Source organism: Dermochelys coriacea, chromosome 8 (assembly GCF_009764565.3).
Source record: "Dermochelys coriacea isolate rDerCor1 chromosome 8, rDerCor1.pri.v4, whole genome shotgun sequence".
Classification (NCBI taxonomy): domain Eukaryota; kingdom Metazoa; phylum Chordata; order Testudines; family Dermochelyidae; genus Dermochelys; species Dermochelys coriacea.
The window spans coordinates 5971069-5988456 of record NC_050075.1 but is presented as its reverse complement, the minus strand read 5'-3'; the positions used below and the strand labels follow the sequence as shown (position 1 = coordinate 5988456).

General features: G+C 46.7%; 1 protein-coding gene across 1 annotated transcript in view; it reads right to left on the bottom strand.

Annotated features, from left to right (window-relative positions):
* Positions 1–345: 345 nt before the first annotated feature.
* The window catches only part of GLRA1 (glycine receptor alpha 1), a 69919-nt gene continuing 52876 nt past the window's right edge, over positions 346–17388 (bottom strand). Inside the window, exons 6-9 of the mRNA XM_038413635.2 lie at positions 16299–16436; positions 15434–15648; positions 14326–14472; positions 346–5546 (exon numbers count right to left, since the gene is read on the bottom strand). Coding sequence (XP_038269563.1) covers positions 5256–5546; positions 14326–14472; positions 15434–15648; positions 16299–16436 — 791 coding nt within the window. The 3' untranslated portion in view covers positions 346–5255. The remainder of the gene's footprint in view (positions 5547–14325; positions 14473–15433; positions 15649–16298; positions 16437–17388) is intronic.

Below are 17388 nucleotides of genomic sequence, written 5' to 3'. Positions count from 1 at the left end.
GGGCCCTCAAAGAAAGGGTTTGCATTCATAAAGGCATGGTGGACACACAGCTTCCCAACTCATTAGGAGTGCTTTCGGCAGTGGGTTTGTGGCCTTTACAACTGTTTTTCCCTGGGAATATGCACTATTCTGCTGATGGACAGGTTATGTCCCATAACTGCCTACTACAGGGTTTCTTGTATCTTCCTGTGAAGCAACTGGCACTGGCCATTGCCAGGGTCAGGATACTGCACTAGATGGACCCCTGGCCTGATTCCAGTGGGGTGATCCCTACATTTTAATCAAGTAGGTTTGAGAATGACAAAAATATGATTTTATAATCTCTATGAAAGATAGTCAGTTTTTTAACATAGTGAAACCTTTTCTCCTAAATGTTCTTTTTAAAAAATAATAATTGTGAAATGCATGGAATCTTTGCCACCAACTTTAAGAACCTGCAGGGTCCCTGGGACTATAAATAAGACACAATGACCATTCTAATTTGAACCACCCTGGTTTTGCCTTGAAATTGACAAGGCTCAAGCAGCACCGTGTGGAGGGAAAAAATGTTTGAAACGTAAATCACTTATTTTCTGTTGGCAGAAGAACTTTCAGAGTTCTCAGGGGTCTCAGGCTTCAATCCCGCAGGGAGCTGAACATGCTGGCCTTGGTTCAGCAAAGCTTTCAAACACATGCTTAACTTAAACATGAGTACTTCCATTGAGATCAATGGATCTGCTCACAGGCTTAAAGTTCAGCATGTGCTTTTGCGGGATCTGAGGTCAATGCTCAGCATCTTGCAGGATCAAGCACTTTTACGGAATTACTTAGCACCTTAAGATACAGCTCAGCTCTCACCGATTTCCATGACAGCAGGATTAAGACCCGAAATGAACTTTAATTGTGAATTACAACTTAAAAAAATTAATTAGGACAAATGAAAATCTATATTACTACCACTGTCTATATTACAATTATTTTTGCCCTTCAATGGTCATATTTACATGTGAAAACATTAATTCCTGATCATGTGATTATACCATTTCAGCCACATGTCTGGAAGAAACAATGGGAGACAAGGGGTAAACATTTTCAGAAGTGCCTTAGTGATTTGGCAGTCTAAGTCCCATTTTCAAAAGAGATTTAGGTGCCTAAGTCTCGTTTGAAAAATTTATCTACAGATCACTATTTGTTTTTCTTGCCATTACATAATATTATGATTTGCCCTTAAAAAACACCTTCTGAGCCCAATTTCCATAAAGGGTTAACTGCTACAATAATGATATAATTCAGTTATGGCAGGAACCGACAGTGCAAATGGGAAACCTGTAGGTTGTTGCTAATAAATATTGTTGTTAGCAATAATAAAGCTGTATACTTTGGAGAGCAGGCAGTTTCTTTTAGTATATACAGGGTAAATACAGTATGTAGAAACATCCTGTGAAACCTTCCATAGTTGTCAGTGTTTAGGTACTACAAGGATGAATACTGTAGAAAAAACTAAGGGCTTTTCTATATGTGGAATGCGACTAGCAGAATTATATTCAATGGTATGATTATACTGCTGTATTTCTGCAGGTCAGTTTCCCATGTAGATAGACAAGCCCTTAGTCTGAGATATCATGTAAATATTAACTGGCTATGTAAGGAAATGACAAGAGACCTGATTGTGTTTACATTGAATGGCAAAACGTTGACTTTAGCACCACAGTAATTGGGTCCAGAATTTAGTTGCCAATCTCTCCCAGTTTGGCCCCTACAAGGTGCTCCATCTGAGTGGATTTATATGGCCCCATGAAGCCCTGTTGAAGTCAGTGGGGCTCCATGCAGGTGCAGCCATCTGCCTGGATTCAGGATGTTTCAGGATCTGGACATATGTCTCCTATTCTCTTCTGACATCCCAAACTAGACAGGACTGGAGATGACAGATGAACATGAGCTGCAAATTTGGCCATGGGTTCAGATCTGGATCTGAACTTCCTCAAAGTTTCAGGGTTGTTTGAGCTCAGTGCTCCTCTCTAAGCTGGATCAGACTCCAGTTAATCAGAAACATGTTTTCCTGGCTCTTGTCAGACCCGGGTTCCCTGCCCCACCCCACATCATGCCCTATACATGGGATGAATTGAAAAAAGCAAAGTAGGATGTAACAAAGTTATAACAAAAGATGTCACAAACTAGGCTCCAGATTCCCTAGTATCGCATACTGAGACGTGAGGTTTGTTAATCATCGAATGGCCACTACTCATAACAGCTAAGCTGTCACAGTGGTTCAGGAGAAAGACATCTGCAGATGGGAACTCTCCCTAGGGGGAACAGTTGACCCCTCCTGTAGTTCCCTTGAAGTTAATGGAGTTGCGACTGAGATGAATTTAGCCCAAACTAGGAATGTGAATTAGAATTTGAAAAGGGAGGGGAAAATCATTATTTAATGGTCAGGATCCAAAATATTAGTGCCAAGGATGGATCCAGAATCCATGTCACCTGACCGAAGACAGACAAATGCAGGCAGGGCTTTCCCCTGTGTTCCTCAAAGGGGACACGTGGGGGTATGGGTGTGTTAACTGCAGAGTCTGCCCTGGTATCAGACAGGTAGGAAATTCCCTCCGTCTGCTCGTTCACTTCAGGTCATGACAAGCTGTTGAGAGCGATTCCCCAGCACACAGCTGGCACAACAAGTCATTCATGCTGCAGAGGGTTCAATAATTCAACAAGCAAACTCAAGCCAGCAGCAGTCTCGGTCCCCAGCCAAGACTCAGTCATCTTCAGATTAAACATCGGCTCTGCCCGACTGATTTGTATTCCAGTGACTTCTCCATTCCTGGGAACGCTCTGTTACCCAGCGACAGAAGAACAAAATCCTCAACCTACAAGATTTATGCTGCCTGAGTGGAGGGAGGGGGCTGGTATTTCACTCCCTGTCCCCACCCCAGCAGTGATAATGAGCCCCTGAAGCTAAGCGATACCTCTTGCCAAGACTTCAGAAAATACTGCATTTTACCTTATTCTGTGCAACAGACCCACTTTTTTTTTTTGCCTTTTTTTCTTCTATTTTTAAATAAAGTGCATTTTGTGCTGGTGAAAGGTGCTGGCCCGGCAGCCCTGCAGACTGATGTCTGTCCACAGAACCGGTAGCACCTGGGAAGCCATGGGCAAGCTTTCCCCATCCTCATCCCTCTCCTTCCCAAGGTGCATCTGGCCTGTGCTAGAGTGGCCTTCAGTCTCCACCCTTGGCCTCTCTGCTCTAAGGTTGGCCGTTGTGACACGGGCTTGTGGACTGGGAGCTGAACTTAGCCCCTTTCACCGCTCTCCCATCAGATGGCTGGTTGCGACTGACCTGGGTCAGATCCGAGTTGGTGTTTGAGGCGAGAGGCTCTCTATTCCATCCCTGGTCCAGTAGACCTGCATAAAAGGGCTGGAGTTTTGCTTTGCGTTGCCTTGTATCACATGTAGAGATGCAACTCCTGAAATTGAACGTCTGCCTCCTACATGGATAGAAATGGATCAGTTCTGCCCCAGGCCAGTTGTTTCCAGCTGCTGAAAGGCAAATCCTGAGCAGGGGTGTTGAAAACCTCCCAAGGCGCCTCTGATCTGGCTACCTTAGTTCAGCATCCCGGTCTCTACATAGCAATCAAGACCCAGCCCGGGTGCTTCAGTGCTAACTGATTGTCTCTTCTTTCCCATTCGCTGCTTCTCTTTTCACCTGACACACTAAAGTGCGCAAAAATAAACAAATAAAATACAGCCATGGCAGCTCGGCAGCCTGGCTACTGGATCGAAGATGGCCCCAAAGACAGGGATAGGACAGCAACTCTGTGCTCATCTGCACTGCTCCTGAGCCTGTCTTTGAGATGCCAGCAACAGAACTGTATAAAATGCCCCATCCCTACCCCGAACACTGACATTACGCTTGTATCACAAGCTTGCCTGAAGGCCAACCCCCCTGCCTATTTGCCAGTGTTCCCGTCCCCTCTTCGGATGCCTGCCTCCTGGAAACCCTTTTCCCACCCCATGTAAACATTAATGGCCTTCCCTTCTCCTCATCTGCTTGGCTTTCTTGGGCTCCCACGGGGACCAGATCCTCCTGCCACCCGCCAAACAATAGAGGGAAAAGAAGGCTAGTTCCTCTTTCCTTGGACGTCAAAGCTAAATGCAGCAGTCAAAGGTTACAAAAATATAGTTGGGCCATCGACCCAGTTTCAATACTATTACTGCTATGCAATGCCAGAAAATAATGATTGCCCTCTCTGTACAGTTACCCCCCACCCCAGCCTTCATCAATACAAGTCGATTTCACTTATTTCTCTATCTTTTTCCTCATTATGAGGCGTGCAGCATTAGAACGCCTGGATTGTTTGTTTAAAGCTCTATTGAAACACAATTGCTCTTTGTTTTTCCCATTCACCCTCCACCCCCCCTTTCCAAACAAATGTGGCATAAAAGGGTTGAAACACAAATGCTGTCTTAAAACAATTTTGTTACTTGTGCTAATGGTAATTTCTGCCTCTTGAGATTGTCATTCTTTTGGTTTGCTGAAAAAGACAGCACATACTCGCACTTTCTTATGCCCTCGTGTTTTCAGATTTCTCATTGGACCAGTGTCTAAAGGGATGGGGACTATATTTGCTTTAACTAAGAGAGACAAAATATTTGATTTTCAAATCCTTGGCCAAAAGAATGACCCACAGCCTTTTCCTTAAAGTTCCCCCAATCCATCCCAACTTGAAATCACAGACACCAAACCTAGGGAAGCATAAATGACTTTCTTGTGTGTATGTGTGTGGGGGTTGGTTTTTTTTTTTTTTGCGTGCTTGGCTGGAAACTGGTATGGCCTTTTATATAGCAAAAGTCAGATTTAAGCATTATTGTAATATTTTCTGCACATGGAATCATGAATCATTCCAGTGGCTTTAGAATTTAAGCTGTTAATAGGCTAAAAAAAGGATTTTTTTTTTGCATTATAATTAAGCATGAATATATATTTAATATATTACACTGCTTGGACTGCCGCTGTAGCAATCCGAACCTTCCTATGCTGTAAAACACCTAGCCCCCTGCAATCCCCCAATTCAAGTTTTGGAAAACTTCCTTCCCCAGCCCCTGGTAATCCTCAGTTTGTATATTTAAAAGTCCCCCCCTTCCTCCCCCCCCGTTTATTTTAAAGTAGATATTGCCACATTCTTAAATTCATGCATCGCTGCATTGCTATTGCACATGTGTATAGAGGATTGCTTTTTCCCCTCTCATCCCGTTTGGCTCTCCTCTCCGGGCGGCCCTGCTCACTGGTTGTGCACGTCCTCCCTGCGGACGATCTTGTAGATAATCCAGTAGAAAATGTTGAAGATGAGGAAAGCCATGGGGAAGCCGATGCGCGAGATTTTGTCAATCTTCTTGGCTCGCTGGATGAAGAGCTTGCGCATCTCATCGGGAGACCTGCAGGCGGCCGGGGCCGTGTTGGCCGTGTTGTTGTTGTTGGCTCCTTTGACCGAGATGCCGTCCTTTGCTTGCAGGCAGGCAGGGCCCATCCCATAGGCGGAGAAGTTGAACCTACCTTCTCCGGCTTCGTCCTCCTGAAACAGATTCATCATAGGGCTCTACTTAAAATAAGATGGAGACAATGCACCCTTGCTATAAGACTCTCCACTGATGGCCTACAGCTCCCTTGATGTATTGGACAAACCCTTTGTCTTAGGAGATCAGCCTTATAGAGGGGTGCTATCTGTATTATGCACAGATGCAAATCAGGGGATACAGCTGGAGTTGGAAAGTGGGATTGACTTATCTTTCCTTATGGTTAGTCATTGGGTTTTTTGTGTGTTTTTCCTCCACACATCCCCTGTTTTGCTTCTGCCTCCCTCCCCTCATACCTTCTTTTTTGGCTTGCCCAGAAGGAGTGGGCTCCATGTAACTCATATAGTAAAAGCCGCAACTTGAGAATTCCTATGGAGTTACATGGACTGGGCAGCATAAAGGGCCGTCCATGAAAAGATCTCTGCAGGTGTTCTGGAATGAGCAATGAGTCCACCTTCCGTTTCTTTATCTGTTCCTGTAGGTCTCATCATGGCCCTGATTCCCCTCTTTCTCGGGAAATAGGTCAACCTGGTTTCATCTCCTCCCCATTTAAGGAAATAGTCATCCCACTTGAAATTCAGTAGTGCACCGATGTTTAGTGCTAGGCAACAGGCTTGCTCAAGAGTCTGCTTCACAATCCAGTGACTAAACAACAATACTGTGTCCTTACATGTCAGTCCTTTTATCTGCATCGCAAAGTGCTTTACAAAGGAAGGAGTTGGCCCCATTTCCCAAATGGGGAAACTGAGACGTGCAGTGACTTGCCTAGGGTAATATGGCAAATCAGTTGCTGAGTCAGGAATAGAAATCCAGGTCTCTTGACTCCTGGTTCTGTGTACTATCCACTAGACCATACTACTAATGAACTGTAATGATGCTCAAAATCCAACTGTCAGCTGGCAAGTCCATTTAACCTCTGCCCTAAATCTCTGAAGAAATGCAGCTTCTCCCGGTAGTGCTTTAGAGGGGCTTAATCTATAAAAATGCAGTGATGTGGCATCAGCCAATTCCAATTCCTCCATGATCTTTCTAAAAATGTCCCCCATTCCCGCCCCATCAGTCCTTCGTTGCAGAGTGTCTTTTATGGATGGCCCCTACCTTGGGCATGTAGCTGCACGGCATGGGGGAATTACACACTCACAGCTGGGTAAGTACACAGTGGAACCAAGAGCACGTCAGCACATCTGAGCAAAAAATGAAATAAAGCCTTGCTTTTATTTTTTAGACAAGCTTAGCAAGCTGGAGAGGTATTCGACTTACTGACACGCTGTACCTACTCCCTGTCCCTTGCTGGGTTCCTTCTGTAGGCCCTCACCCACATCCCCTCCTCTCTTCCTGGGGGGAGGGGTGTCTATTTATATAGCTCCCATTGCTATAGTATCTGAATACCTAGTTATCACCCCCATTTTACAGATGGGGAACTGAGACCCACAATAACTTGCCCAAAGCTGGGAATTCAACCCATCTCCACCAAGTCCCAGGCTAGCACTCTAACGACTGGCCCATCCTTCCTCTTTTGTCTCAGGGCTGTGTTCTCTGCAGCAACATTCCCTTCCTTGATACTCCAATTCATGCCATCCCAGTGGGCCCCTCTCCATCACTGTACTGCTCTCTGAAGTGGTACTAGGTATCTCCTATAGGCCCCAAAGCTCCTGAATGTCCAGCACTGAGAGAAGAGGAGAAACCTCCTCGGTACCATGCACATTGTTCCCAGACAGAAGTAATCAGAGATGAAGGAAACTTTCCCAATGCCTGCCCCCTGATGTCGATTCAAAGGAGCCTGCTGCACCCACATGGCTCTGTGCTGGGGTCAGGAAGATCAGCTGGGGGCAAGGCACCTAGAATCAGAGAAATGTCAGGCTGGAGAGGTTATCTAGTCCAGCCTCTGGCACTGAGGCAGGACCAAGTAAACCTAGAGCATCCCTGACAGGTGTTTCTCCAACTAATGATGGGGTTTCCACAACCTCCCTCGGATGCCTGCTTTAACTCTAAGTTTTTCCTTGCGTCTAACCCATATCTCCCTTGCTGCAGATTAAGCCCTGGTCAGTTGATGCTGAAATCCATGGGAGTTAGGGTTGCCAGTCCTCCAGGATAGTTGTGGAGTCTCCAGGAATGAAAGATTAATCTTGAATGAAAGATTGTCATGTGATGAATCCTCCAGGAGTATGTCCAAACAAAATTGGCAACTGTAGTGGGAGTGAACAGGCTTGCACAATGCAGGCCTAAGAATACAGGTTTTCAGGGCCAAATCCTTCAGTTTCCAATGGGGTAAACTTCTTCCTGAAGTCAATGGGAGTAACAAGGGACCGAATAAGGATTGACCTTAATGCGAATCAGCTCTGGTATGCTGAGGCCAAATGCTCTGTTCTAAATCAGCCTTTGATTTCAGTTGGGTGGGTTTGCTTCAGTGCTGGGAGTTTTGCCAGTGTAAAGACCGTAGGCCAAATTCTCCTCTCACTTACCCTGGTGTTAATCAGGAGGAGCCCCACTGGAGTTGGGGGAGGTACACTAGTATGATGGTGGGCAGGATCTGAACTGGGCATTGAGTCAGAACATCAGGATCTGGCTCATGGTCATTTATATTAAAGCCTAGAGGCCCCAGCTAATATCAGGGCTGCATTATGCTAGGTGCTGTATGTACACCTTGTGAGATACTCTGCCCTCAGCTCAAGCATCCTCCATATTTGCTTTGGGAAGTTATGTTGATACTTTTGAAGACAGGGATTCCTGAATCATGGCAGTACCTCCACTTGTCCCTATCAGTCCCTCCATCAGGCGTGGGGAGAGATGGAGGGAGGAAGTGAAGAGCTGAGCCAACATAACACACAAGCCAGGAATGAGTGAATCTGGGAGACAGTGAGCAGCAGAAACCCGCCTGAGGCCGAGCTCGTTGCAGGGATAACCCTTCATGAAACCCATCCTGACTCTCTGTAGAGCCCATTAAAGTCTCTGTGTGCCACCCCTTGGGCATTTCTGTGCCTGCGTAACATTGGCCTTAATTAGAAACAAGAGAAAAGGAAGTTAATAGTTCATAGAATTATTATTTCTACCATTTTAGTACCAAAAAAATAAAATAAAAATCCAATTTGTTTACTAGGCAGATTTAGATTATGGAGACACTGGGGAACATGGTTTTTCAGCCAGCAAGTGGATTTTGCTATTTTAATCTACATGGTAGAGGAGGCATCAGCAATTAGCATTGAGTAGAAACTGGGGTGACTGGTTTCTGAAGTGCGGGGGCCGCTTTTAACCTCCACATGACCTGGTGCCTCTCTCAAGTCCCGGAGCTTCTCTGAGCCAGCACCGGCACGTTCTCCTTTGCAGCAGATAGGCGACTACTTCCTACTGTTGCCAGCAGGTGGCAGGGAACCAAAGCAAGAAAGCCATGGCGGCCAGTTAGCACCTCGAGGGATGTGCTCCAAGTGCAGGTGAGGCAGATGTCAAGTACCTGATGAGCCACAGGTGCAGGCCTACACCTACAGCATCTCAGTGAAGACTGAAGTGGAAATCTCAATACAACTAGCATGCAGCACAAACACTGTGTGCCTGATTTTCAGAGGTGCTGAGAACCCAGACCCCTCCTCTAATAATCAGGTGCACGGTGCAAGACACATCTCAGCCTTAACTTTGGAGTTCTGACTATATCGCCATTACAGGTGTGTCAGGCAGGTACAAACACACACACAGATCAAACAATTGTGAATAATATTCACTGCAAATGTATCCCTTTTTGTTCTTTATGAACCATTCACGGGCCAGTCTTGATTTTCTGCAAATTTATTCTTCATTGGTGAGTGCCAGGTCTCAAGGGACAATTCAGCCAATCGTGCCTTTTTAATGAACTAAAATGACTTTAACTGAATGAGTATGGGCAACAACAAGAATAAAACCCACAAAGGGATCAAGCGGGCATTATCCTGTTCAGTCTCCAACCCAGCTCCAAGTGCAAATGATGAACCGGTCAATAGTGCTCTGTGAGACCAGAATGTTCTAGACCTTGAAGGGGCAGTAACCATGCATGGTCATCACAGTTTTTAAAGCTGCATACACCATGGTACGTAGTTGCCAAAGGGGGCTTGGACACTCAGTCTATGGCAGTGGTCCCCAAACTTTTCAGGGTCATGCCCCCCCTTACCCCTGTCTGCCTCCCATCCCACTAGAGCTGGGAGCAGGGACAGGAGTTAGGGGCCAAGGCTGAGGCCACAGCTGTGGGTGGGTCTGGGTCCGGGAATGGAGTCGTGGGTCGGGCTGGGACCAGGGCCAGGTGCAGAGCTGCGGCTGGGCTCTGGTCGGGGGCCGAGGCTCGGGTGGGGCTGGAGCAGAGCTAGGAGCGCAGTGGGGCTGGGTGGCGCTCCCTCCCCTTCCCCATGGGGGTTGGCCTGGGCCCTGTTGTGCCCCCCCAAACATTCCTCCATGTCCACCTAGTGGGATGAACCCTCAGTTTGGGGACCTCTGGTCTATGGGGTGTTCGCAAGTTGTTGCCTTTGGCTGTTTGCTGTTCATTATTTGTGGTGTGTATCTGGTCGTATGATATTGCATCTGCTCCCTGACTGGCCATCTCTCTCTCTCTCACTCACACACGCTCGCTGAATTTCACAAAGTGCATCCCTATAAAGTGTGAAATTGCAAATAGTAATGGAATGAAAATGTCCCTCTTACACGGATTGAGCGATCTTCTCTATCTGCTGCTGGCTTGATTGACACCTGCGGAAATGCACAACCCAGTGCTTCCACTGTTAGAAATGCGCCTCCATCCAATTTGCACGTGCTCTTTGCATAGTGGGGTGCTCAACAACGCAATTGGCATGCAGATATGCTTTTTTTCAGATACAAAACAAATGACTAGGCCTTTTTCCTGACGGAACATCATGGCTGAAAACGTGGCCCATTTAATCACTAAATGTATATTTTATGGGCTAGTTATTTGACCCTTTGTGAGGTCAATTGTACCTTCTAGTCCCCATGGAAGGACTCCACATGCAAGGTATAGGGGGGTATAAGTCTGCAAGCAGCTTTATGGGCGAGTTGAGTTTCTCACACTTGTGCATGCTGGAGCCAAGGGGGGGAGGGTGTTACGAATATGGGGGTACAACAGGGGTGAAGGTAACTTAAAGTGCGGCCAGGCTCCTGGGCAAGGGCGGGGAGGGGCGGCTCTGGGCCCCCAGAAAGGGCAGGGCCTTGGGCAGAAGAGGCTGCTGCCAGGATCCCCGGGCCCTTTTAAATCACTGGGTCCTGGGCAGCTGCCCTTTTGCCCCTCCCCGCCCCCATCAGCGGCCCTGCCGGTGTGGTGCTTAAAGTGCTCCCGTGGCAATGCTATAACGTTGGCTGTGTACCGGCCTGTACCAGCGGCCACTTTCTTGCCTGTACTGGCTTACTTTCACCTCTGGGGTACAAATGAAATCCGGAAAGAATTTTTTTGTGGGCAAGTGCCATTGCAGACGGGGAAGTCTAGTCAAGTTACATCGGCCACTAAGTAAAATGAAAATCAAAATGAACAGAATATAGCCGGTGTGTCCAGATTCACCTATGATAATACATCACTGAAGCACCTTGGTCACATGATGTGAAGGGGAGGCAAGGGGGCTAGCAAGTTTTGACCTGTACGGCCAATCTGATCGCTCCTTTAGTTTTGCCCATTTTAATACATTATTTCATTCAGTGTGATATGTCAGTGCTTAGAAGAGAGACATCAGAAGATTCCAGGGCACTGGGATAGAGCCATCAGGTTCTCCAGCAGCTGTACAATGTGCTTTGAATACACGCAATCAACCGCAAGTTTTGATGAGCGTGCAACCCCTGCTTACTGGGCGTGTTTTTATTTATGCTTTGTTCCAATTAAAGTTGCTGTGAGATTATGCAGGGATTGTAACAACAGCCTTGAGTTTGGTTGAATACCTCTGGCAAACAGATCTTTTGAAACGTTCTAACTAGAGTTTTTATTATTAGTTTGTCAACAGTATGACAGCGCGGCTCAGTAGAAAGGGATGCTTGAATCTGGACTGGGGATAAAAGCACAGTGAGGCAGCCGTGCTGGATGGCTGCAGCTCAGACTGGTTTAAGCAGGCAGTTCTCACTCCCTCAGAAACAGAATGTGCTAGTTTTCTCTCAATGACGTGGCTGGATTGTGCACAACTGAAGTTAATGGGAGCTTTGCTGTTGGTTCCCATGGCCCATAGAGAACTTGCCTTTGTGCATGTATATGGCATTCTTCATCCAGAGATCTGAAAATGCTTTACAAAAGTGAGCAACCATTATCACCCATTTTGCAGATGGGGAAACCGAAGCACTAGGTGAGAAGTTGGTTGTCTAGCTGTTACAGAGTTGTGAACAGAACCCAGGTCTCCTGGCATCTTATCCACTAGGTCATGCTGCCTCCTTAGATTGTGACAATGTCTCTGGCAGGTGAGGAACCATTGTGCAGCTAGAAGTCCAGTTGCTCCGTGGTTTGACCTATTTTTCTAGAGTTCTGGGGTGATTCTTCGGAACAAATTAACTCTTGCTCTAGGCCAGTGATTTAGGTAGGGTGCTGAAAATCTGCTGCTTCTTAGTTGATTGTCCTAGTTAATTGAGTTTGCAGCACTGTTGTAGCCCTGTTGGTCCCAGGATATGAGAGAGACAAGGTGAGTGAGGTCACATCTTTTATTGGACCAATGTCTGCTGGTGGGAGATAAGCTGGGCAGAGCCGGACCCAAGGAAGAGCTCTGGGTAGCTCAAAAGTTTGCCCCTCTCCCCAACAGACGCTGGTCCAATAAAAGCTCTGACCTCGCCCACCTTGTCTCTCTAGTTAATTGAGGCTCTTTTACAAGGGCCTCTTAGTCCTGTGCCGAGCTCTGTATTGAAGTTGTGGCGCCTCATTACATTCATGCCACTGCTCTTTGGAGGCCCCTACAGGACAGTGCCTGGCTCAGTGTAACTGCGTGGTTCCTAAATTCTTGTCTATGTCTTTTAAATGTTTACAGTTCTTGGGAGAGTCCCATGGCACTTCATCTAATAGGCTGTCTTCCTCTGCTGTAAGGGACGGGCCAGCTGGAGAGGAGGGTGTAAGACAACTTCCTGGAGAGAAGAGACTGGGAGAGGCGTGGTTCAGCCAAGTGCTAAATCTTCCGGTCTATGCATAGCAAGCCCCTTGGGCTATAGCCAGGGATCCCTGAGGTAGGCTGGCACTCCCAGTCTGAAGCAGTGGTCAGCACCACTAGCAAGTCAGGCTGATAAAGCTGCAAACAAATAAATCCCATGCTTTAGAGAGTCAGATCCCTGGTCTCCACTCCCTTCCAGTTTGCACAATGGGAAAACCCTAACAGGCAGCTGGGAATTCCCCTTATAGAGGGGAATCCCTGGGTGATGTCATCCTGGCAGAGCCAGCTGCATGTTATGGTGCCCTACTCCCTGCCTCAAGCTGCACAGTGAGTGCTGAGCGGGTGGGTGCAGAGAATGCTGCATTCTGCAGATCCTGAGCTGTCTGAGTGGGCCCTAAGCAACTTGTTCCAGGCAAAACAAATTAAAGCATCCCTGAGCCAAATCATCCCCCAGCACTGGGGAGATGGAAGGCGATAGAAAGGCAGCCTTTCATGGCAGGTATGAAGCTGTTCAAAATCCCAGCTGGTTATAGGCTAGGGATGAGTGCATGTGCAATGTCATTGCTGTAATGCAATGACAAACCCTTAGTAAGCCACTATACAGCAACCCTTAGAGCAGTCCTGGGGCACTGAGACAGCTGCCCCTCCCAGAATGTTCATCTGGAAAATGGAAGGTGAACACTGTTGTGCTAAATGCTGGTGATGATGCGTAGAACTGGGATGAAGGTAAAGTTCCCGGATTTATTCCCTGAATGAGATGGTGCACCAATGGCAGAATGGCCTGTAATCAAGGCAGGATCTTCTCCAGAAATAATTATGTACTTCCTCTCTAAGACCTTATTACCTACTGTTGAGTTGTTCTCTCTCAAGAGAGGCCAGGCACCTGCCATGTAGGAGATGACTTCCATTTGCTTATGAAGCTCAACTTCTTTAGTATCTATTCATCTCTGCATTTAGAGCCAGCCTGAGACAGCTATTTATATTCCTCTGCCTCTAATTGTATCTACTGTTATATTTCTCTCTCTAGTTCATTCGGTGGTGTAGCATCTCTGCTGTGGGCACAGTCCAAAGTGTTCCAAAGCTACTGGTGTTCAGACTGTAGATTTCTACCCAACACAGACATGCTCTGATTGATTTCGGCCATGGGGAACGTGCATGGAGCTTGGCTAAGGACATTTTAATGTTTTTGGTTTTTTTTAAAGACTGTTTTAGAGAGGTACGTCACAGTAAATCCGAGCAGCAGATGCTTCTGAACGTTGCGATATTCGGCAAGGTGACAGATACAATGAATGTGTCACTTACCTCCATGCTATCATAAGCTGCCTCACTAAGTTATGCCATTCCATGATAGACCCGCTCCCACCGCCCCCAAACATTAAAACAAGTAGCACTTCCAAATCAGTCCCTATGGAAGTCACTCTTGGGGGAACTGTCTTTTTCGACAAAAATCCCTGAACAGGCTTAGTAAACAAAATAAGAGAGTTTGGTACACCCCGGGAGCAAGCTGAATATTGGAGGAGAAACCAGAATCAGTAGAGCTGGCCATAAGCTCTGATACTTGCCCCTCTGTATCTCCCTGTATGTAAAGGACTTCACTGAGCGCCACTTGCTAGATCCAGCTGGCCATGTGAGTGACCCTCTAAGGTTCTAGAGGGTGGGGACTCCTTGGGTCCAGCTGTGCTCTGCATGACTTGTGTATTACCTTGTGGTGCCTCCTCTTCCTTCTGAATCTGAGCAACTCTTTGTGCTGCCGGGACACAAAGTTGACAGCAGCATACTCCAGAAGAGCTGAGAACACGAACAGCAAGCACACAGCCATCCATATGTCTATGGCCTTAACGTAGGACACCTGTGGATTAGAGAAGGGGACTGAGAGACCTTGTTCCAGCATCTGCCTTTCCTCTCGCTAGTTCCCCAAGCTCTTTGGAAAGTGATAATGAAACAATTGAGGCAGCCATGATATGCTCAGCAAGAGCTCATCGACATTAAAACCTGTCTTACCGAGTGAGGGAATGTTGTCCAGGACCCGATGTTAATCCTGGTTTTCCCTTAAAAACAGTCCCACATCTGAAATTATCTAGTGTATAAATGCAATGGATTGTACAGGGGAAAAATAGTAGCACATACAGAATAGGAAGAAACCCGAGTTTCAGTTGTTCTTCATGTTCACTGAAGGTAGGACAAAAAGTAAAGGGCTTAATGTTCGGCAAGGGAGATTTAGATTTGATACTAGGAAAAACTTTCTAACTATACAGGTAGTTTGGCTCTAGAATGGGTTTCTAAGGGAGGTTGTGGAATCCCCATCATTTTAGGTTTTTAATGGTTGGACAAACACCTGTCAGGGATGGTCTAGGTTTATTTGGTCCTGCCTCAGCACAGGGGGCCAGACCTGATGACCTCTTAGGTCACTTCCAGCCCTACATTTCTGTGATTCTGTGATTGTATCTTAGTGGGCCAGATTCACTATTAATATTGAATGTAGGAGAAACACAGTACATGAATTAATATAACATGCATGTTAAAAATTTGTAGGCACTTGGGGCATGGCCTGAGAGTGCTATTCTCTGTCTTAGAATGATGCCCCCTAGGGGGCAGTTACTGCTAGTGTAACTTAGCGCAGCTCAGCTTTAACTTGCGTTGAGGCTGGACTGGCCACGGGCGGCCCACAAATTTGGGAGCATACAAAGGTAGTGGAAAGCCCATGTGCAAGTTTGTTGACTGGAATTCTGGACATATTTGAAGATCTGGCCCTAACTGTTCAATACATTGGTATGAAGGAATTTCTTCCAAGTATCACGGGTGCTTTGTACCTTGGGCAATGATGCTCGGGAACCTGAACTCTGGGTGGTCATAGTGAGCACAGTGGTGATGCCCAGGCCAACACGGGCAGGTGCAGCATCCATGTTGATCCAGAAGGAGATCCAAGACAGGATGACTATCAGAAGGCTGGGAATGTACATCTGGATCAGGTAGTAGCCCATCTGTCGCTCCAGGTGGAAACGTGCTTCTATGCAGGTGAACTTGCCTGAGAATGACAGGAGTTAAATTAGAGGGTTACTAGTAGGAGGCATGATAATCTCATGGCATCCAACCTCAGCAAACAATGGCTGCCTGCAATTTCCACTCCCAGGCTAAGAAACGGTTCTTGCTGGGCAAAGGGGCATGTGGTAGGGGATGGCTGAGTATCACTAGTGCTAGCACATGCATTAATAACATCAGCACGACAACTCCATGAGTCTCCCTCTAACATCTTTTTTTAACTAAACGATAGTGAATTTGTGCTAGTGAAAGGTGCCAGATTAACAGCCCTGTAGACCGAAGTTCCCCACTGAGTTCTAGAATAGACACACCATGGAGATGAGCTTGGTGAGACGGTCCAAATTAAATACCCCAGCAGATGCAGAGACCTCTGATGAGCACAAGAAGGGTACATAGGAGACATAAGTTTTGGGTTTGTTAGCTTCTTACTGGCAATACATTTGTGTGAAGATTATATCTTCAGCAAGCCTTTAGACAGGTTGTTCTCCAGGATATATTTGTTAGATAAATGCTGGTAGCATGCAACAGATGATGTGTGGTAAATATACAGGGCCAAATTCTTACTGCAAGGAGCTTAGCGAGTAAAGGTAAATGGCACTGAGGATGGGAGACTGGAGTTTATGCCCTGTTACTGACCTGTGTTGTAATGCTTGGTGCAGTATCGTAAATCTTTTTCTTCCTTCAGGATAAACTGAGGCAAGGTTAATCCATCAGCAACCTGCACAGCTCCTTTCTCTTGCCATTCAAATATCAGATCATTCATTGTGTAGCCAACTGTTGAGAGTAGGGAACAAATAGGACACATGAGCAAGAAACCAAACTGTGTTGAAGACAGGTGCCAACAGGGATGGTATTGTGGGGAAGGGAGTCCTGGACAGATGCTGGGAGTTAGACTGGATCACCTATGATAGGATGGGTTTCATGGCTCTCCACTGGTTCGCACAACAAGTTTGCTGAGGCATTCCTGGTGATGAAAGTTTACATAGATGGTATAGGTGGGCAGTGATGGGTAGAGTGGTGAACTTTATGGGTCACAGTGGATTCCTGTCCAATAAATCAGATTTTCTGCTGGCTTGGGCTATTCTTGTATCTTAGCTTAGCTGAGCCTTTCAGCCCCAGCCTCTTCTTCTGCATTAAGTTAATCATTGGCTTTCTTTGTTAAGGAAGCACCTAGGAGTTCCTGTAGGTGCCAGCATGCATCCTAAAGGGGGAAAAAAGCCCCGCTTGGAGAACCTTCACCTTTCTCCTTCAAAGCAGGAGGCCAATGCAAATGCAGGTAAACTAGAGCTCCCCCTTCAGGAGTTCAGCAATTGCTTGAATCTGGCTCAAGCTAAGAGATGTCAGGTAGTTTCCTGGAAAACTGAGAGCTGTTCCCTGAGTGAATGCTAGTGGCAGGAAGGAAAACAATACCAGCAAAACTAACAAAAATTTGCAGGGATCACAGGGGCAGACAGGCTCATGTCAGCATGTCTGGGCTCTTGGGAGGGAACGATGCAAGGAGCGGAGGGATGTGGACCTCTACTTTGGCTTCTGATCCCTGATTTAAGAGCCCACCCCTCCCCAGCTCTGAATGCCCTTTGCCTTTGACAGGGGCTTTATTCCTCCAACACAGGAACAAGCAATAGTTGTTGGTAGAAACTAGAGCTAGGCAGGGCTGTGTGGGTGCTGGCAGGGAAAGGAGTGTGAGCAGAGGATCATACACATGCCAGGTGGTAGGTCCTGGCTT